The sequence below is a fragment of the Phoca vitulina genome, unplaced genomic scaffold (assembly GCF_004348235.1).
Source record: "Phoca vitulina isolate PV1807 unplaced genomic scaffold, GSC_HSeal_1.0 scaffold24, whole genome shotgun sequence".
Classification (NCBI taxonomy): domain Eukaryota; kingdom Metazoa; phylum Chordata; class Mammalia; order Carnivora; family Phocidae; genus Phoca; species Phoca vitulina.
In genome coordinates, this window is record NW_022589727.1 from 23,593,732 (window position 1) to 23,617,250 (window position 23,519).

Genomic DNA, 23,519 nt, shown 5'->3' on the forward strand with positions numbered 1-23,519 from the left:
GAGGTTCCTACGCTGACAGTCCAGAGGAACACTGCTACCTGCCCTACCGTCCTACCCTAAAAAACTAAACAGACCTGGGGAGGAAGGGGATGGATAAGAAGGGACTGAAAGAAAATGTTTTATCATTTATTTTTAGGACATAAAATATTTTACTTATTTAATTTCCCAAATGGCATAAAATAGGGGAAATATAATTGTCAAAGAACATTTGAGCACTTTCAGAGTTATAGCACAGACAGGCCTCACCCGGCATGGTTCAGACAAACAGAGATTTCAGTTACTGTGATATGTTAACTGTAACTGCAGAAAGCACAAAATTCACTGGCTGCTCTTCTGTCTACAAACCACTACATAAAAACAGATGCCAATCATGATCAGTAATCCATCACATCATTTTTCAAATTCTGTTGGTGACTAGTCAAAGCATATATGTTATTCAGTTCAGGCACAGACATCAAAGCTTATAGTTGTAGCTGTCTCCTTGTCTCTCATTAATAAACCCATGTGACATTTTATAAAAATGGATAATAAAGAAGAAATTGGCCAAGATCAAAGTGCAACCTAACCTAACAAAAAGTAATATTACTGGAAGTAAAATTCAAACTGAGTGTCAACAGTTATAGAAGAAATAGCTGACTGCAGGAATGGTGACCCTGCTGCATTCGAACGACTCAAGATGTGCAGCCAGAGGAACCTGATGAAGGTAAGCTTATCCACACAAAGGAGGAAAGTGGTTGTGACAAAAGGATGAAGATAGCCCAGAGGAAGTGACACAGGAAAAACACTTCACATTGAAGGAACTCACAGACATACTTCATGATAATGTTCCAGAGATGAAAACCTGAAAGCTGATCCAGACTCAGAAAAGAGTTATGATAATTTGCCAAGACAAAGAAAAGATGCTTGTTCCATACTACAAGTTTTATATCAAAGAAGACAAGCACTGTTCAAACCAATTAATCTTGGTAAGTTATTTTACAAAGAAATAAGACACTTTAGTCCTCCATGTTTCTAATGTTTTAAATTGGGGTGTACTAAACATCATTTTGTTATTTTTCATTTTCTTAGACAGTTATAACAGAAATTTTTAAGTTTTGACAAAAATTTATAAAAACCATGAGAAAATCCTAATTTTTCTCAGTTATTATTAAGTTTGTTTTGCATGGTTTCAGCTTGCCCAGTCATTATAATGATCTGTATTACAATGCAAAGTAAGAACTGTGTGTGTGTGTGTGTGTATTTATATATATATGTATATATACAACTTATCACTTAAAAATAATGTAGTTGTTCATCTGTTGACTGTGAATAAATGCCTTTAAATACCTTATAATATTAAATGAATACCAACTTTCAAAAAAAATTAAGATTTTTATTTGAGAGAGAGAGTGAGCACACAAGAATGAGCAGGGGAGGAGCAGAAGGAGAAGCAGACTCCCTGCTGAGCAGGGAGCCTGATGCAGGGCTCGATCCCAGGACCCCGAGATCATGACCTGAGCCGAAGGCAGATGCTTAACTGACTGAGCCACCCAGGTGCCCCCCAACTTTCAAAACTCTTACCGATAAACTTGTAAACTCCAGTTTTAGATTGCTTCAGGGGACATAAAAATATAATATAGGTATAAATAGAGCAGTCCACAATCTAAGTGTACTTAGCTTTGCAAGCCCTGATGGTGGGAACAACTGCATGGTCCACTGGGTTTTTCCCAGTGAGGACCAATTATCCCTTCTGACACTGAGTGCTGGGTCACATCAGGTCACTGAAAGTCATTAGCTGACACATGCTGTCAAAATGCTTGTTACAAAAATCCTGTATGTAAGTAACATAACCACACTGCAGGGTAAGGAAGAAAACTAGCCTAAGTGGAAAATGGTATTTTGACTATTTTAAGTCTGAAGACAAAAAACTATAAACAAATACCGTAGTTAGTAATTAAAAAAAAAAATCAGAGATATGGGTTAGCAGTTCTGAAATTATTTTATGTGTATTCTAGGATTGAATAAATAGGTAAACATATTGTATAGTAAGAGGCATTTCTCACTGTCAGAGAAAGAAGTCACAAATAAGGAGATGAGGAGGAACATTCTGGGGATGGATTGGAATCAGTGGGAACTCATGATTTTTACAGACAGATATAGGTACGTGTATCTACATACGTGGATTTTTTCCAGCTCTGCCCACTGACAGGGCCTAGAAGCAATGACACCTCAGTTAGTAATGAGCAAACCTAATGAGATTCTTTGTTTCTAGATACTATTCTCTAATAAGAGGAACCACCGTTCCTCAGAGAAAATAATTCCTGGGCTGAGGCAGGTAAAGTGGATTCTTCTGGAATATCTTATGGTGCCAGAAAGTAAGGAAGTGCTCAAAAAAATGATGGGAGCATTTCAAGAGGACTCAACTTGAAGGAGCTAACTACTAATTGCCAAACCTAGGACAATTTGAGCAACTAAATAATGATAATAATGGATTATAACCCACAGAGTAAAATTAATATTCAGAAGTCCATACTGATCTAAATAATTGAGTAAGTAAACAAGAGAGAAGGATAGCTTTTCAATACAGTAGAATTCAATTAATAAATAGAGTAGGAAGGACGAAACAGAAAACCATTTGGCAAACACCACAGTAATAATTGTTGCAGGCAAAATTCATCAGTGTATGGTAAAATTCACGGGTAGAAGTACGATGAAAAACAGGGTATTTGCACCGTCTCCAAGTTTCTCCACACAAATAAATTCACAGTGAAGAAACCCAGTAGATACCATTAACCAAAGGATCAAAGTTAACATCATCAGTACCGAAGCATGGCACCATGTTGGACCTCCTGAGATGATGCACTGAGAGGCGTACACCCTCACTCTGCGTTCTTCCCTAAATGAGAAAACATCACACAAACTCAAACTGAGGGACAATCTATATAATAACCATCTGTACTCTTCAAAAGTCAAGGTTGTAAGGAAAGATAGAACAGTTAGAGAATATAAGTGAAAGCAATGTGGGATCCTGGATAGGATCACAGACAAAAAGACGACAGCAGTGGGAAAACTGGCATACTCATTTTGATGTACTACTCCCTGTAAACTGGTATCTAAAACAATACTTGTATCTATATAGTCATACTTCCTCCCCTGTGGCTTAATCTTACTAAATATATATGACAGATGTTGAAACAGAACTGATTTGCTTTTTAGAAATACTGGCTGTAGGGGGTGCCTGGGTGGCTCAGTCAGTTAAGTTGCCAACTCTTGATTTCAGCTCAGGTCATGATCACAGGGTCCTGGGATTGGGCACCATGTTGGGCTCCACGCTTAGTCAGGAGTCTGCTTGAGATTCTCTCTCTCCCTCTCCCTCTGCTCATGCTCGCTCTCTCTCTCCCCCCCCCTCCCTAAAATAAATAAAATCTTAATAAGAAAAGAGAAGAAATACTGGCTGTAGCAGACTCTTGTTCTGGCATGCCATTCTTCAGGTAAGAGTATCTCTGGTGTGTCCTTTGGGGATCTATTCATCATCTGTTTCACGTGTGGCTTCAAAGCGAGAAGGTGAGGCTGCTGTCCATGCCAAGCCAATCAATATATTCCATCCCAGCTATAGGACCAGGGAGACTGACAAGTCTGACAGGGAGACTAAACACTGATGCTTCTGTAGGAAGAAACAGCTCTTTCTACTATGGTTGCTGAGTTCCTGGGAAGTAAGCCTGGAGGTATTGTGGCCATCTTGCATTTTAGAAAGCACACACACAAAGGGATGCAGAGCTGAGAGGTGGGAGGAGACAGAGTTCTGGTAACACCCTCAGACTCTAAATAAAGCCCTGATTAATTCAAATGCCCCTGGACTTTAGTTATACAAGCCAATAAATTCCCTTTTCTGTTTAAGCTAGTGCGAGGTGGATTTTTGTCACCCACAATGGAAAACTCCTGTCTAATACACTGGGTTATTTAACTTCAATAAGTTTTGTGTTAAATCACAACAAAATTAATATTTAAAATATCAACTACAGGTTTACCTTCTGAAATTCAACTCTTGAGTTTTGAAGTATACTGGGAGTATTGGTGTTCTATCAAACAAGAACATACCAATGACAGTGGGAAAATTATTATTTCCCTAACCAGAGGCTTAAAGGTGATTATGATTTCAAGTCTACTTCATATGTGTCACCATAACTGGGGTCTTAGTTTAAAATCAATGAATAGCTTTCCCTAATCCAAACTGACCTAAAATAAGACAAATAGTTAATCCAAATTGCCTGAGTATCTCAAGGCAGACATGGTTTCGGTTTTACTCTCAAAGGAAAGCTGTGTTTCGGTTAAATAGCCAAATTTCCTTCTAAACACATCCTTTGGATTTCTGGGATATTAGTGCAAAAGAAGTAATTTTCTCTTTTCCTGTGTCTCGTGGATAGATTCCTATTAAATAATCCAAGGGTGAGACAAGATATTTAACACAACCATTTGGGCAGCCTTGTACAGAAACTGTACATCTTAATTGGAAGCATACAGCACGTAGAAAGAGGTATGTTGTCTGTCCAGACACCATTTACAGATACACAAATGCTTACATATACAACAGCCTGCAGATTCCATTCTGAAAGGCCAGAAGACTTAACCAATCTGCTGATCAAAAACACAGATCACAGAAGAACAAACAAAAGTGCCATATAAGCCATTTTATGAATAGATCCTTACAAAGCTAATGGGAAATTTCAGTGCATAAACAGTTTCGTACAAATTCTCCCAGAGCAGATAAAGTCTGAAAGTACTACAGGTTAGTGTTACTGGCAAGAAATAAAAAATTCCAAGAAGCCTAACTGTGGCCGAACACTGTTTTGCAATGGGCAGTTTCCAAGTTACTAAATGAACTGCGTGACTGCTTTTGGTTTCCAAAGGGTGACTGAACAGAGGCCAGACCACACAAACCCTGCCACCCTGCAACATGGCTCTCCAGAGGAGAACTGATTTATAACCCCTAGAAAAAAAGATGTGTTTGGGGGGTGGTAGGGGAGGGCAGGAAAGGAGAGTATCTAGTGCTGTGAAACCCGTAAAAGTTTTCTTCCATTCTCAAAACAACCTATGTTTAATTAAGATAGAAATTTCTATTTTAAGGAATAAGATGTTTCCAACTTATGCCAGTGGTCCTCTAACATAGTTCTGTGCCCCAATATGTTGTGAATCTTTCAAAATCCTGACAAAATCTCCCTACATTGTTCAGGTAGATAATGTGGGGTAAGAGTAGAAAGGAAAACTACCACCATGTACCTGCAAGGTTTTATTACCAGCTCAGTGTTCTAAACTGACTGACATCAAATACATTTACAAGCCTTCCCATCGCTCCATTACTTGAAGGTGGAGAATGTAAGAAAAAGGAAAACCAACACAAATTATTTTCTTTCTGAATGAATCTTCCCCAAAATAAATAAAAGCCAACAAGCCTATGGCATGTAGGTTTGCATTTAGTAAGATCAGGAGACAAGTCCTGGTATTACTAACAAAATTTAGATACAAATAAGATTTAACAGCTTTGTCAAAACAAATTTGGCATTAATTTTGTTTAAATAAATGTAATGTATTCTGAATTACATCAGTCTATCCCATTCACAATTGGTATGAAGGCAATGCCCTAAATATTTTATAAATTTTTTATTTTATTTGCCAGAGACAGAGACTGAGCAAGCGCACAAGCAGGGAGAGTGCCAGGCAGAGGGAGAAGCAGGGTCCCTGCTGAGCAAGGAGCCCAACGTGGGACTCCATCTCAGGACCCTGGGATCATGACCCAAGCCAAAGGCAGACACATAACCAAATGAGCCACCCAGGTGTTCCTTCCTTAAATATTTTAAAGTGCTGTATAAGGTAAATAAACTTTTCAAAGACACCTAACCTTCCCCATTTATAACTCCAGTTTCTCTATTTTGTTCTTCTGAGTTGCAACAAATAGGATTATCAAGATTAATTTTCAGCCTTTTTTGCCCCCTTGGAGAGACCTTCTATAGTAAGACTTATATTCAGCAGCAACTTCAAAATAACACATAAAGGTTGACTTCTTATACCATTATCTTCAACGTCATACAGATGTGCGTCCCCCCAACCTCTGCGGCGGTGGGGGGAAGCCCGGAAAGCACATAAGAACAATTTATTCTGTTACCATCTAACCTTTCACCCTCTTCGAGAACAAGCTGTCCCCTGCACTCACCACTTTCTCTTTGGATCTCAGGACCCCCAGCTTCCCAAACCGAACGTGAAAAGGCGAGCACTGATAGGTGCCATCCTGCTGCCGCACCACAATGACGTCGATGCACCCGGACAAAGTGGCTTGGTTAATGCCCTTGTAGAGTTCCTTCACAGTGACAATCACCTGCCCAGCCAGCTGTCCCACATAATTCATGGTTTGAAACTACAAAGACAAAAAAAAATTTATATGAGATAGTAACAATGAATTTGTGGATCTAATGACAAAGAAAAAAACAGTAGTAATTAAAAAGACATTGCACATTTGTAAACCATATTACATATTTTATTAACCTTGCTGATTTCGAACCAGTAAGTCTCATGCTACCACTGTTTTTACACATTTCCACACAAGGACAAAATCAGGTGGTCCTTTTGTGAGAGGCTGTCCCAGCCAGGGCCTCAGGCATGCGTAAGTTCCCTTTTCTTTTCCATCATCATGGATCCTGCAGCTGCCCGTATTACCCCTAAAGTTTAGAATCTGCACAGAACCACCAAAGAACCCAGACTACCACCACTGCCCTCTTGCCCAAGATCATTGGGAACGTGAGGCAACTGCATCCACCCTGACCACAGCAGCCAAGCAGAAAAAATGACCAATGATCACCTCCAGAAGAAACCAGAAAACAGGTTGTTTCTGCTGAAGACAAGTAAGTGAGAGATGAGTTTTCTACAAAACTATTAATAGGATATGGTTCAGAGACATGCTAGATTAAATAAACTCTGGGTGAGCTAGACCAGGTCTAACCTATTTATAACATTACTTTTATTGAAAATCCCCTCAATACTTGAACACAACTCACTGGAACATATATTCATGTTCTACAAAGCAAAGAAAAGGGTTTTAATCGTGTTGCTCAACAATAATTAGTCAAATCAGGATCACTAGGCTCTAAAATGCTCCTCCAGAAAGGGTCAAGGAAGGATAGGAGTGTGCACCTGACCAGGGCTGAAGGATGAGAGGAAATGCTTCCTCTTGTGCCCCACATCCGTTGTGGCTGCAGCTAAGACCACAGGTTGGGGAGCCCACCATACAGTAGGTGTTGAAGACCAGTGGGGAAGTCTCCTTGAATCTCCCTCAACTTTTACTAATTAGAAAAAAATAGCTCCTCATCAGTCCCAAGGATGTCAAGTTCCATCTCCAGCTATCAAATACCACATTTCATTCATGAGACACCGACACCCCTCATATTATGTCAAAGCACAATTCAGCAAATCATTCTCCTGGGGACAGGTGGGACATAGACCAAACAAGAGATCCTCCACAGCTCCGGCTAATCCAGAGGCCAACTTTTACTGAACCAGAGAACAGACAGATTATTCTTTAGGTCATTCATCATAAGCACAGTTGTCTCTTTAAACTCAGCTTTTCAGGAGCCTTAAGCTCAAAGTTACATGCTCAGAAAAGTTACCAAAGATCACATTCTATGTTGTCAGATAAGTCCAAAGCTGAATTGGGAGAAAGAATGTTACTCCACTGGGAAAACTTAGGGGCCTGCCAGGACATCTGCCTCTAGAGAAACTCACCCTACTCCCCACAAGTGAGTGTGTGCCTGCTGGCAGTGCCCAGATTCCACTTAAACTTTTTTTTCTCCTCTTCTACACAGATGAATGTGTAATCAAGACCCACCAGTTTTACACCATTAAGCACAGCCACAATTTTATCCCAGAAAATTTTTTGAATATTTTAATGTTACCAAGGCCCCAAAATTTATCTACAGAAGAGATAACTTTGAGGATGTAAACTAACTGCTAAACTCACTACTAAATCGGGCAGTATCCTTTACAAAACAGTTACAAGTTGGTGTGATTTTGGTTTTAGAAGGATTCATTTGGTAAGGCCAAACTAGGCAAGTGTTCAATAATGATTTCCTCAGTGAATAAAGGAATGATCAAATGAACCATCAATAAATAAGACAAAAAAAAAAAAAAGAGAAACATGTAGGGAGGAAATAATATTTCATCAGAATATTCGTATTACATCTCATTTTTAAAAATTACTATTTTTTATTTTGCAGTAACTGTAGATTCACAGGCATGTAGTTTTAAGAAATAATACAAAGAGATCCCATGTATCCTTTAAACCAGTTTCCCCAATGGCAACATCTTGCAGAATTCTAGTGCAATACCACAATCAGGATATCAATATTCATTCAGTCAAAATGGAGAACATTTCCATTATCACAAAGATTCATTCTATTGGCCTTTATAGCCACACCCAGCCACTTCTGTCACTCTCTCCTTAATCCCTGACAACCACTAATTTGTTCTTCACTTGTTATTTTTGTCATTTTTAAGAAAGTTATATAAATGGAATATGGTATATAATGTTTTGTGATTGCCTTTTCCCACTTCTATTGCTATAGAGATTCATCCAGGTTGCTGCATGTATCATGTTCATATTCCGTTAAGTAATAGATGTTCACAACATGCTTTTTGATTGTCACAGCATGTACATGAACCACCACCCAAGAAGTCAATCTTTGTATTACTGCTTGACTGGTGGCAATTTAAAAATGAGTTTTGTTACAAATTTTTAAAAATTTCGTAACTAATTATATAATTATATATATTCTTTTCTTAAAAGAAAATGAAAAATGTTAACTTCAAGCATCTCCATTCAGCCATAAAACAAGTCTTAAAAACTAAATGTGTAAGGAGCTTACATCAACTAGAACATAGGATCCATAAATAAGTGTAACTACATCTATTCAAAATGATTTTAATTACCATGGTTAAAGGATGCACTGTTATACAAGACAGTCTACTGTGTAAATGCCAGTTGCTAAATGTAGAAAAATATACTCTATCAAATGACTGTTCTTTTTTCTTAGCAGATATAAAACAATTCTGTGTGTATTATGAAGGCTGGGAAAACAAAAGTAAAGGGAGTCCTGCTGCTGTAACTAATTCCCTACACCCTGGGAATGAGGGGCACACTTCTGCTAGGAGGGGCACTCCAACTAAACTGGGGAAGGGGGCTCCCTCATGGTTATGTCTGTGGGGAAAGCAGTTGGTTGTTGTACACATGATACGTTAAACAGCTTCTTCTTTAAGCATTATCTATCACCAAAAAACTTCATTCCTACATGTCCAGCCCAGCACTAGCCATAATAAAGCTAAGTGAGAACAAATTCAGGCCTGACACCTGTCCTGTTCAATGCCTGGGAAAGTGGGACTCCGAACAGGGGCAGAAAGACGATTAAGTACCCACAGTCACATGTCAGGGATACACCTCACTGAAGACACTACCTTTTGAATAAAACAAAGATTAAAAAATACAGCAAAATAATATACACTGTAAATTATTCATTAGAGCGAATGATGAGAAAAAAACAGTAGAAGAGAGAAAATAAATTCAAGGACAGACAGGGACGGAGAATAAGAGAGAGGGGATGCAGAGACAGACAGATGGAAATTCAGAGACAAAGCAAAGACAGAATAAGAATACATACATAATCAGAAAGCAGATGGACATAACGATGCCAATACAGAGAGAGGAATGTGGAACTGAAGGATGTTCATAGAGCAGCATCCCTATCTTCAGGCTCACAAGCACAAAAGAAAATATAAACATGTATTAACTGATTCTTAGAACTGAAAGTATCTAGACCAGTCTTTCAAATACCAAAAGCACTTCTAGCACATCCCTGAAATATGGTAAAATTAATCATCACAGTAGCAGCAACTCATTTTTTGAGATCTTACTATGTACCAAATTCTTAACAATATTTTAAAGGCAGGGGTGGAGCAGATGGAGGGGGAGAGAGAATCCCAAGCAGGCTCCATGCCCCATGCAGAGCCAGAGCTCGATCTCACGATCCTGAGATCATGACCTGAGCTGAAATCAAGAGTCAGATGCTTAACCCACTGAGTCACCCAGGCACCCCACTATGTATGTACCAAAATGCATTATCTCAGAACTACCTTATGAATGAGTAAATATTATTATTTCTATTTTTAAAGATAATAAAATTAAGGCTTAAAAAGGTTAAATATTGTTATGGACTATTTGTGTCTGTTTCTCAAATTCTTATGTTGAAACCCTAACCCTCAATGTGAGGGTATCTGGAGATGGGGCCTTTGGGAGGTAATCAGGTTTAGATGAGGTCAAGAGGTGGGACCTCCAAGATGGGATTAATGTTCTCATTAGGAGAGCTCATGTTCTCTCCTCCAGAGAGAGAACGTGGAAACAGAGAGAAGGTGGTTGTGTGCAAGCCAGGAAGTGGGCCCTCACTAGGAACTAAAATTGGCCAGCACCTTATCTTGGACTTCCCAGTCCCCAAAACTGTGAGAAATAAATGTTGTTTAAACCACCCAATCTGTGGTATTTTGTTATGGCAGCCTGAACTAAGACACGTTATCTTCTTAAACATCATAACTGCCCTACTGTTTTTCAATGTTGGGGTACTTCATTGACAAAGACTCACTCCTTTCACCAAGAAGTTCATAACTGTTATCAGACAGCCCTAGTTACTATGTCCACTAGAACTCACAATGGATATGCGCCACCCTCTTCTAAATGATACCACTTACACCGAAGAGTTTGTTGTACAACCATAACTAGGTCTCATCTATTCTGGGCTAAACATTCTTCTTCCTTAAAATATCTAAAATGACTGGGTTTACTTTCACTTTTATGACAAACTAGAGAACTTTCTTTAAATGGGAGATCCAAAACTAGACACAGTGGTGCAGACAGACCTGACTGATACACAGTGTATACAATGTAAAGTGTGTTTAGGTGCAGGCCCTGGCTCCCATGGGCTGGGTTAAATATTGGGAGCTCCCAAGACAGGGAGGCACTTACTGATCACTAAACTAAAAATGGAAAGAATCAGAAGACAGTAACTAAAATACTTATCAGAAACTAAATGGCCCTTTATGCATAAAATTCAATAGATTTCAATCAGTCCTTCATGAATAAAATTCAATAGTGTCCACTACCAGATTTTTCTTATCAAATATTTTAAAGTAAACATACACTAGTATCTGGAATAAATGAGTAGCTTTCAAGATTCAATTATTTACCAAAAATTTAAAGATTTGTTTAGCAGCTTTTCCTGAGCATCAGAGAAACTAAATAAACCATCATAATATGTAGTAGAGATTTATAAATGGAATCCATCAGTAAATAGGTTCAAGTACAGATCCTCTTCCTATAAAAACTGCCCCACATTATTTAAAGGTGATATGTTCAAAAATAATTTTTGCTAAGGAAAAGAGATATAGGCGTTATTAAAAAACACAATTTCTAAATTGTGATCAATACAAAAATGGATACATTCCAAACCACTCATATATATCATCAAAATCTGTTTCCTAAGTTTTAAGTTTACCTTCATATATTTATTCAATACTATTAACTAGTTAGCAGTACTACTACTAACAAACACAACTACAGGTGTTATAATGTCCATCACATGTCAAGTGCTATGTAAGCCTGTACTTTAGTTCCTGAATATTAGAGATCAATATTCCCATTTATATGAGGAAACTGAGGTTCAGCACTGTCCAATGTCACCACACTAAGTGGTAAAGCTGATATTCAAACTCAAGTCTGATTCTAGAGCCCTTGTCCTTAACCGCATCTCTAAGTGACAGAAATGCTCTAAGCACGGATCCCAAAAGCCTTGATGAGACCGTCCCCCCCTCCGGATTTCTTGTTGCAAGTGGGCTGCTTTTAGCAACTGGAATATTATTTTTACTTAAGGCTGCTTGGCCCTCCAAGTCTCCTCTACACGCTATCACCAGAGGTAGCACTGAATACTATTTCCTGCTAGGCCTGCATTTCAAGATTAGGAAGTAGACTTCCTGGGAGATCACGTGTGGTCGGGGCTTGTGGACAGAGATGAACAGCTTTTATCCAAGAACCTGCCCTGAACATTCTAACCTTCTGCTCACAGATGTGAGGAGTGTGCTATGAGGGAACAGAAACTTCTAGATACTTCAGGAAACAAACACCAGAACACTGTTGCCTTGTACACATTCCAGCTTACACCTATGCTCCTAGACCAACCTCCTTCAGGCATCCAAGCTTATATTCTGCCTTTGAGTAGCACTTAATATTTTTTAAGAACTTTCTCAAACATACTTCATTTGATCTTCAAAAAGAGAATTTAGGTTATATAAGACAGACATTTTTCATTTCATTTTACATTTAGGCTGAGAAAAAAGGTATTTATTTTCCATTATTATTCACTAGAACCCAGCTGTACTGTGACTCAGGATCCCAACCTTCTTGCTACTTCCCACAGTAACTTAAATCATGGGCCTCTCAAGGTGAGCTGGTAACCCTGAGGACAAGAGATCTCAGGGCTGAACTCAAGTTGTACTTAAGTCCTACAGTCCTCCAGAAATTCCAGAGTCTCTTAAAGGTAGCCAAGCATGAACTGGAGGGCACTATCAGCTGAGAACTGAACTCTGAAAAAAGTAAGGAGATGAAAGGCAGCAAGGGCAGACACAGAAGCACCTGCTGAAAGCTTCTCCCTAGTCTGGGAGGTCAGGCATTTGCGAATGAAAAGTCCCCCAGAGGACTTGCCCACATCCTGTCAAGACATTTTCTAACATTTACTCGGTGGCCAGCAGACAATATGGAGATCACAAAGAACTAAATGAGGTTCAAGTTGGCCAGACATATGTAACGGAAAACTATACAAAATAGTACTACCTCTGAGTGAGAACAGACAACTGACACTAAGCCTGAAAAGGAACCCAGCTTTCCTGGAGAAGCCACTCTTGGCCATTTAAATTCAAATAAATGCCTTACTTTGTACCACTCAGCTTTTTAATCCCCCATCATAACAAAATGCTAATTTGTTTAATTTTTCTTATTTTATAAACAGCTGCCTTAAGAACAGGAAATAGCCGCAGCATAAGGAACAGCCCTTGCCCTTGGTGAGGGAAGGGCCTTACCCCAGGGCTCCAAAGTAGATGGTGCAGTAAGGCCCATTTGATTTCCTTGAAACTAAAGTCCATGAGGAAATGCTGACAGCTGCACCTCTAAAATGCATTGCCCTGAAGTCTCCTCAAGATCACAGCAGGTCCCCTTCTGTCCCGCGATTGTGGAAACAGGGCTCTCCTTCATTTCTAGGACCATTCAGTCCCCGTGTACAGAATCTGTAAACTAAAACCCAGTGTCTCCCAGCAAAATTCCGGAGTACTGTACAATTCAAATAAGAGACAGCACAGTTCTAAAGGCAGAAGAAGTGCAGAGGAGACTGAAAATCAGTAGGACCTGTGACAGACCCAAGGCGATGCTAAGGGAAAGGAAGCAGCTGGTTAGGATCGCCACAATTTCTAGACAAGAGCTAGAAATACATCTGGCACATAGATGGGATTCAGTAAATACTGCTGAATGAAGAAACCAACTTAAATATGGAAATAAAAAGGGCAGACTTGGTGGGGAACTTCCTACTAAGGCTAAACTTCAAAAATTTTTACTTATTGCACTGGTTCAAAATTTTGTGTTTATGAAAATCATCCTTAACAGTTTTTTGAAATGCAAATTTTCTTGAATTTTTTTGAAGTTTAATAACTAATTATGAAGATGACCCAGGTTAGGGAAGCATAGCTCCACGTAAAAGCAAAAGATCCTATAATAAAATTCCATGCCTGTTTTTGCTACCTCCAAAATCAGTCTATCATAAAATGAACTATAAGAAGGCTTAAAGCCTTGGCTGCTGTCTTGGATCTTTCTTTAGAGAAGATGTACAGGAGAATTCTAGAAATCTTTCGGAGCTGGGGTCTAGCCTCAGAAGATTCTTTCCTGAGACACAGATTTAGCCAGGATGAGGTGTTCTTTGGAGGATCTGGGTTTCTAGTCAGTTCCCTGTAGATTTTGAGGTGTCTTTCTAGAGAAGAACCACCCTATCACCTCCCTTGTTTGAAGGCACAGTCACGGACTGTTTTAGGTCTCACCAACTTTTTTTCCCTGCTAAGCGAAGAAAACTGACAAGGACCACACTGCAAGGTTACTATTTCCAAAGAGTAGTCCTCTGACCACCTGCAACAGAATCAAGTTTTGGTGCTGAAGAATGTAGATTCCCGGACCCCAATCCAGACATAAAAAACTGGAAGTGGGGTCTTAAGGATCGGTTCTCCATGATTCTAATAGGCATCCAGGTTTGGGAACTAACTCAGTCTCTACTGCATGAACTTTGTCCTCCCAGTCCTGATTCAGCTTGGGAAAACCGAGTATCCTGTCCTTTAAGGCGTATCTATTACCTTGACGTGTAACCCAAACTAAATAGACCTTGAATTTCATATATTCTAATAAACAGCTGACCTGATCATTTCATAAGACTTGAATTCTAGACTGGCAGTGGTTCTGTAAAAAAATTTTAAGATTTTTTTTTTGTAATCTCTACACCCAATGTGGGGCTCCAACTTAAGACCCCGAGATCAAGAGTCGCATGCTCTACCAACTGAGCCAGTCAGGTACCCCTCATTTATAAAAATTCTGATCTGGGAAGATTGCTCTCCTAGCAGTTCCTTCCTTAATTTTAACCCAATACTATTCAACATCAACCTTCAGGATAGATAGGTGAGAAGAGGAAATTTTCTGACCCGATATTCCTGCTTTGGAATTTGAACAGATCCATGATGCAACAGCTAGATCAGAGGGTAATTATAAGGCTCCCTGGATCACAATGATTTCATCTTTCAGAAAACCCTCCAAAGGGGTAAATAAATCCCTAGTAACCATATCTGCGCTTTGGGACTTAGACCTTGGCACCAGCTGACTGATGGGGTAGGGAGACCTCTGACCCAGACAAAGTGTGTATAGAGAGCCAAAGCAACAAGAATCTAGCTGGGCTGAGCTACTTGAGCAATAATCCAGAAGGCCCACCAGCTCAAGACACTGAGATGCCACAGAGCCCCACACCTTGCCCTCTCATCACTTCTCTGACTCATGAATGGTCATAAGTTTCTTTGAAATGGTTCAGTGTCCATTTCTGATGTTTACCAACAAAGGACTTAAATACAGATAGGTGGATACTGATTCTGACCTGATAAAGCCACTTCGAACTCTCTACAACCCGCCCTCCCCACCACCAAAAAAACACCCTGAGAAAACTAGTGAAAGCCTTCTTCCCCTGAACAACTCAGAACTTTTTTTTTTTTTTAAAGTATAGTCGACACACAAGCTTACATTAATTTCAGGTGTACAACATAGTGATTTGACAATTTTTTTTTTAAGTTTGGTTTGTTTTTTTTTTTTAATGAGAAAACATGAGGCTGGCCTTAAGTTTTGGCCGGTGAGTCGATAAATTGATTTCTAATCTGTCACGACATATTCTCTTCAAGCAAGTTTGCAAGCACAGATTTCTGCTTACTGAGCTCACTTCTCTGTGATTTCACCATGCTCACTAGCTACAAAGTGGATGAACAATTATCTTGGGCTGAGTAAGGTTGAAAAAAGGGAAGACACTTTGCCGCCACAGCAAGATACATTTTTTTCCCAAGTGGTGGTCCCAAGTTTTACTAGAATATTTGCTTTGACTTTTCAGCAGGTACAACTGAAGGAAGGACTGTGTCCCCTATTTAATGTTCAAAAACCATCAATTCCCTACTTTCCACCCCAGTTACTGGCCTAATAATTTTTTGGACAATCCTCCAAAATCCAAACTAAGTTTTCTTCTCAATCTATCCAGCTACTACTGTTGGCTGTTAATCTAATATTTCATAAGAAAGAAGAGATGGGAAGAGATGGGAATAAAGTATGCCCACACAGAGCACAATCCAAAAGAAGATCAAAAAGAAGATCAAAAAGAGATAGGGCGAGGAGGCATGGGCTCAATGGTTAAGAAAGCCGCAGGCAGCAAGGGGTCTGTGGCTATGTGCGTCCAGGGAGCCCCACCCTGCCCTTTCCCTACCACAGCACAAAGGCACTCACCACAGTACCCCACCTCCAAAGTTCCGACAAAGAAAGATGGGTTGTATGCTTCACGGTCTCCCCAAAACCTGGCACAGTGCCTAGCAATGAGAGGTTTTTAATGAGTATTTTTGGACCAACAAATGTATGAATCAATGAATGCAAGATCCAGTGAACAGAATCAGCAAGGAGAGAGAGAAATATACACAATGTTTTGTACTGTAACCTAAATAAGAGAGAAATTCAAGAAGTAAATGAAGATATGTGTGTATATATACACATAGCCGCACATTAAGAAAAATGCCAAGAATAGTGGGGGCCAACCCAATGTTCCAAAACCAATGCTCAGATATTCTGAAACCAATGCTTTTCTCCAGATGCTAGTTAAGACTTCACCGAAAAAAACTTGCATAAATCTGGTGTATGTGAGTGACAATTAAAAATGACACCCACCTTCGATGGGTAAATCTAAAAATATCCCCGTGAGAACAAATGACATCTGTGCAGATCGCTCTGAAGAACACAGGGCAGCCCCAGAGCAACTTGTAGAAGAGACCACTGGCTGGTCTGTCAGGGGAAGTCAGTATGCGGAAGTCAGCTGAAGCTGAGGTAAGGCAGAAGGTGACAATGATCATACCATGACCAAAGACTATTATAGAAAACAGGGTGAAACAGAACTTAGGTTATCATTTCCTACTAGCGAGTCTACTTACATGAAAATGCCCAACATTAGAATTCTATAAGGCACAGCCTTCAAGGTAAATAGCTGGTAGCAACAGTTTCATTTTCCTAATGCTCAGCAATTTAACAAAATATTCACCTTTTAAGCAACAGAATTGGCACAGAGCAAGGAAAACTAAATGTTCAATTTTACACGTATCTTTAGATTTCACTACGCATAATGAAGTACGTGTTCCTTGCGTAGATCCTAAAGAGGCTAGCAGCACACTAGGAAAGGTGGGCCCTAACTACTTGCCTCAACCCTCGTATCACTCCTGTGACCAAAATCGTTTCAGACTATTGCAGCTCTATAAAATTTAACAGTTCTTGTATTTCTCTTCGTCACTTCTCCCTTTGTTTCCCAAATTACAGAATAATGCTTGAAACGAAGGCAAGTCTCTGATAATTTAGTTCATGCTTTTTCCTGTCATAAATATGCCCTAAAATATGCCCAATCTACTCATATATGAGGTGACAGATTATGTTACAGGAACATTTAACCTGACTGGAGACTAGAGAGAAACACAGAAGTGAAATCATTAAGAAATGTAATGAGTTTAAGATTCCATTTATAGTTAATAATGAAAGACATTAAACTATTACTTAGTCAACATTAGTTTAATGGTTATACCTATCAGCATATACAAACTTCTGGCTAAATGTTCATGCCAAGTCTGCTATGAAATGCAATTTTAAAATTTCAAATAGCTATACCTTGACCTATTCAAAATCAATTCTTTTTTTAAAGAATGAAGGTGTACTGGGGCGCCTGGATGGCTCAGTCGTTAAGCGTCTGCCTTTGGCTCGGGTCATGATCCTGGGATCCTGGGATCCAGTCCCGCATCGGGCTCCCTATTCCGTGGGAAGCCTGTTTCTCCCTCTCCCACTCCCCCTGCTTGTGTTCTCTCTCTCACTGTGTCTCTGTCAAATAAATAAAATCTTAAAAAAAAGAATGAAGGTGTACTCTACATAGACTAAAATTAACCCTTTTCTAGGGTACAGTTTTAACCATGCAATCACGTAATAACCACCATAATCAAAATATAGAACTAGATCCTTTCCCAAAATGCCCCCCTGCCCCTCTGTAGTCCATGCTTTTCCCCCATCCCCTGCCAACCACTGATCTGTTTTCTGTCTCTATAATCCTTGTCTTTTCTAGAATGTCACATAAATGAAACTATATAGTATGTAGCCTTCTGAATATGGCTTCTCTCACCTAACATAATGCATTTGAAATTAATCAGTATTGTGGCAGGTATCAGCATTTTGTCTCCTGGTGTTAAGTACATAGTATCCCACTACTCAGATGTTCCAAAGTTTGTCTATTCATCTACCAGCTGAAAGACATCTGGCTTGTTTCCAGTTTTTGGCGATTACAAATAAAGCCATCAAAAACGTTTGTATACAGGCTTTTGTGTGAACATAATTTCATTTCATTGGGTAAATAACTTAGGAATGGGACTGCTTTAGATGTATTTTTGCAAGGCTGATTTTGCAGCTATTGTTTTTAAAATATCTTTGGTGTCCTGGGAGAAGTTTGCTATTAAAATAAATCCTTTAAATTATTTTACAAAGTGGTAATAACTTAATTGTTTTACAAGTTTGGCTTTTCATATGTGGGAGTTACTTTAAAATAGAGATTCACTTACACGGGTGAAAATTCAAACTCTTTAATTACTCACACTATAACTTTTTAAGCTATGCATATCCTTGAAAAAATACATATAACCTAACCTACAATTCAGATGTTTTGCTCCATATTCTTCCTAGTGTTAGCCATGCGAAAGTGATGGGGGGAAAAAGAGAAGAGGGCAAAACATTTATCCCTTCCAAATGCCATTTTATATACCTCATGTCATTTAATCTTCACAATTAGGTGAGGTAAACGCCATATGCATTGTAGTAGCAAGAAAACTGGGGCTCAACTTACATGGAGACAAAGCAATTTACATAGAGCCAAATAGTTACACTGTGATTGACAGACAAAAGCTCAGATATGTCTGTCTCAAATGCCCAGGCTTTTTACTGTATCTTGGGACCATAAGCTCCTAAAAACACTAATGCTAAGTTTAGTAATTTTCAAGGCCATGTGTAAGTAGGAATTTCATAAATGCTTTTAGAAGGCCATCAGGATTCTTCCACATGCTATCATACATGAAAAATGTTAAGCTTTCTATTATGAGTAGCCCTAAAGGTATGACTACATTATAGTCATAAATGTTTAATTTTTTTTTAAGATTTTTAAAATTTATTTATTTGACAGAGAGAGACAGAGAGAAAGGGAACACAAGCAGGGGGAGTGGGAGAGGGAGAAGCAGGTTTCCCGGCGAGCAGGGAACCCGATGCGGGGCTCGATCCCAAGACCCTGGGATCAGGACCTGAGCCGAAGGCAGACACTTAACGACTGAGCCACCCAGGTGCCCCAATTGTTATAAATATGTTTTAAGGAAGATGTTCTCATCCTAAACTTTCTAGGATAAGACAACTGTGGCTAACCTATTTTGGTGGTGATCACTGATAACTATAAGCAACTCTAAGATAAAACAGGAAATTTGATTGTTAGGCTCACTTTCACATATGAAAAGCACACAATCTCAGCAGGTTTCTAAGGAAACCGTATGCTGTATTTTCAATGATGACTATCACTTTAGTCCACACACTGGTAGGATACAATTTCCTTTGAAACATTCTGACTTTATTTGAAGTTCTATTTACTCACTGACCTAGATGTCAGGAATTGACATCATGACTCTTCTACAGTTGAAATAACAGCCGTGAGACTGGGAACAAATAAACATGTTCCTGTAGTTTGTAGGTCTAGGGAAAGACGTGTTAAACTAAATTCATCTTCTTCTCATGTCCCCCCCAAAACCTCAGTTAATATCACTGATGAATTAAGTTGACATTTAAAACTTGTCCCAATTGTGTTAAGTCCTTGGGTTGAAAGTCCCTCAACCCCCATCATATGGTAGGTACCCTGTTAAGTTCAGGTAGGAACGTGCCAGATGAATTACTCCAGTAGAATGTGAAGGTCACTGCACCTACTTTAACCAACTTTACAGCTACCAACTTAACAAGCACGTGTGGGCCTAAAGTTCACAGTCTAAACATCCTCGACAACCCCAGGCTGAAGGATTTATTGTCAAGTCTGATAGACCAAGTACCCGCTTTAGAAAGAATGCTGTGCTTTAGAGAAAAAGAATGCAGACTGCCTTATCAAAAAGAAGATAATTCAAGGATTAAAATAAATTTGGCTTTAGTGAAATTGTGAACTTTCTGTCATTTGAGTGGGTTGTATATATACTAATATACACATGGCCTCCCTGTGCATTCAAACCACTAACACTGCCTCAAGTGCACTCAATTTCTCTGACAAGGTTTGTAAAAATGCTGGCCATAAGACTGAACTGGCTTCCCACTCCACTACAAAAAACTGGGGACTTTCTCTCCTAGCTGGCTGAGTTCCCTTAGTTAGAAGGGGTAGGAGTGACATAGAAATTCTTTTCAGTGTAAGAAGAAATGATGACTAACCCAGGAATAGAAAACAATGATGATTCAACAACAAAGGGAGTATTCATCAATGAAGACTACTTAACAAAGCCACAAGACCTTTGGGTCCACAATGTACCTAACAGATCTATATTCCAAAGCTATCATTCCCCAAGTCTGATTAATCATAAATACCTGGGAAGCTTCTAAAAATACAATTTCCTAGAGGGAAGGCTAAAACAAACCCTGTGGTATTAGACTAGAATCAGAAGTCTCCATGGACAGATGCGCAAATACTGATGTGTTTATACCTGGGCTAGAATGCACATTTAACATCCTAGCTTTCTCTGTTAAGAGGAATACTAGAATCAAGGACACTGTAGAAGCAACAAGCACACCTAGAGCCCAGATCTTGGTTTCTAAATACCATTCTCTACTAAAAAGAACCAGGGCTCCTTGGAGAAGTAGTTAATCCCAGGGCTGGAGTCAGGGAAATACAAGTTGATGCTGGAGTATCTAATAGTGCCAGAAAGTATGAAATTGTTCAAAATCAAGAAAATAGGGATAGGTTAAAGGAACACAGGAACTAATGTGAAAGAGCTCCCAATGGCTAGAGCTAACACAATTTGAGCAACTGAATAGTGATAGTATTTGATTATTACCTACAGGATAAAATACTCATGAGTCCACACGGACATAAGTTAATAAATAAGCAGGGAGAAGGGGCAGCTTTCTCTTAAAGATGAATTCCAAATAATACAGAATGGGGGAGATAGAAAACCACTATTAGAATACCACAGTAATAACTATGGCATGCAATGGATGTTAAAAATAGAGGACAAAAGTTTGAAGAGAAATAGGATGTTTGTATATTCTCAAAGTCTCCCCCCAATATTTTGCAATATTCATTACAAAAGGAAAAACATTAACTTTACAGTAGAGAAACCTGCCAGATACCACCTTAATCAAATGAATCAGGGAAACTTCACCAGTAATAAAACATATCGCCATCACGGAACTCCTGATATGACATCATGTCTGTGGTATTCTTCCCAAAAATACATGACCTCCATCTAATTAGGAGGCAATATCAGACAAACTCAAACCGAGGGAAATTCTACAAAATAGCTGACCAGTACTCACTAAAAGTGTTAAGGTCACAAAACACAAGGAAAGACTGAGGAACTGTCACTGCCAGACTACTGTGACATTACCAAGAGCAAGCTGGGATTTTGGATTTGATCCCAAAACAGAAAAACGACTTTAGTGGGAAAAAAAAAATACGAATAAAGTCTGTAGTTTAGTTTTTTTTTTTTTTTTTTTTTAAGATTTATTTATTTTAGAGCATGCGAGCGAGTGTGAGCAGTGGACATGAGGGGCAGAGGAAGAGAGAGAGAAATCCCCAAGCCAACTCCCCACTGAGCACGGAGCCTGACTCGGGCTCAATCCCAGGACCCTGAGATCATAACCTGAGCTGAAATTAACAGTCGGACACTTAACCAGCTGAGCCACCCAGACACCCCTGTAGTTAAACTAAAAACAATTCTTAGGATCCAGTACCCCCTTTAATTGTTAAATCTGTTTTGTTTTTGTTTCTTGTTTTTTTGTTTTTGGTGTATATTTGAAGTTCAGTAAGGGTTCCAGGGGTTGGTCAGACTTGGGTATCATTGTCCCTGGCTGCCACTTGAATCACTGAGGAGTTCTGAGGAATCCTGATGACCAGGCCACCGCCCGTAGATTCTAAGTACAAGTACTTTTTAAAGCCCCAAGAGACCCCCAAATGGCAGCTTGTCAAGCTGTGTCTGAGGACTACAGGCAAGGGCATCAATGCCCAGTCCCCTCTTGAAAACTCACTGTACAGGGAACGAACAGAATTGAAGGGTGTACTTCCTATTCCTCTCCTGCCTCACTTTCCCGAAAGGAGGAATTACTTTTCCAGTAAGTTCTGAATTATCAGTCTATAATGGTTATGACTTCATGCTTTGTTAGACTATAAAAGATGACAGATGACTTCTATAATCTTAACTACTGCCCCTTGACCTCTAACTTGTGATAGCCTCTATCTGCAGTTCAAGTGGAGTTAGATAAGTCTCAAAAGAATCTGGAGATTACATAGGTCTCCCTTCAGGTTTTCCTGGGATTCACTTTAGGCAAATTTCTGATGAAGGTCTTTTCTACATAGATACGGCTAGGATTAAGATAGTACACCAAGGGCATACAAAGTTCTAAACATGATTTTTATCAGAGTTAATATGGTACTCTAATAACATTAAGATCAGTATACTTTTATTTCCACCCTTTAAAAAATGTCTTCCCTAAGTATCCTAGGTTAAGCAAAGTAAAAGAGCTCAGACAATGATTCTAGATTATGCAACAGGTTTCAAAGAAGGGACAGATAAGTATTTTTCTAGAACAAGCAGCAAGAGTGAATAACCAATAAAAATTATTTTCCCTACTTTCAATTAGATAAGAATGTGTAACACGAACAAAAATTATCTACTCTAGAATTGGTGTCTAAATTTTTTTCTTCAGTACAAATGGGTTGATTTTGAATATTTAATACCTAAGATGTGAATGTAAAACATTATATAAAAAGGTATGCGTTTTTCCCAAGAGAGGTAAGATTTTTATTTAGATCCTTTCAGGCAGTTGTGTCCAAATCCTGTAGACTGGACCAACACCTGATTCATGTGTCACCTAAAAACAGTGATGGGATTACATCTTGTTTTTCCTATGCACAACACTGCCTGACCAGCATCTGGATCAGATCTGCAATATTGGGATTATCCCAATCAACTGGGTGAAACAGTTAAGCTAACTGGGAGTATGTAATCAGAAACAAGGATGTGGGCAAACTAAAAGAGGCAGCATTTTTTTTTTTTTTAAGATTTTATTTATTTGACAGAGAGAGACACAGCGAGAGAGGGAACACAAGCAGGGGGAGTGGGAGAGGGAGAAGCAGGCTTCCTGTGGAGCAGGGAACCCGATGTGGGACTTGATCCCAGGACCCTGGGACCATGACCTGAGCCGAAGACAGTCGCTTAATGACTGAGCCACCCAGGCGCCCCAAGAGGCAGCATTTTTATAGACATTTGCTGAAATCTGTCCAGTTGTGCTACTCACAAACTCAGAGCAGCAAATAATTCAGACATATTAGTAAGTGCAAAAAAAAAAAAAAAAAATTGTCAGTATCTAGCAAAACCAGTGTGGC

At 39.2% G+C, this 23,519-nt stretch overlaps 1 protein-coding gene across 6 annotated transcripts in view; it reads right to left on the bottom strand.

Annotated features, from left to right (window-relative positions):
• Positions 1-23,519, bottom strand: part of LPIN2 (lipin 2) — an 85,845-nt gene that overhangs the window by 31,897 nt on the left and 30,429 nt on the right. For all 6 annotated transcript variants that reach the window (XM_032421190.1, XM_032421189.1, XM_032421187.1 and 3 more), the window contains one exon: positions 6,188-6,388. In XM_032421190.1, the coding sequence (XP_032277081.1) occupies positions 6,188-6,388 (201 nt within the window). Of the gene's footprint in view, positions 1-6,187; positions 6,389-23,519 lie in introns of those variants that run through there.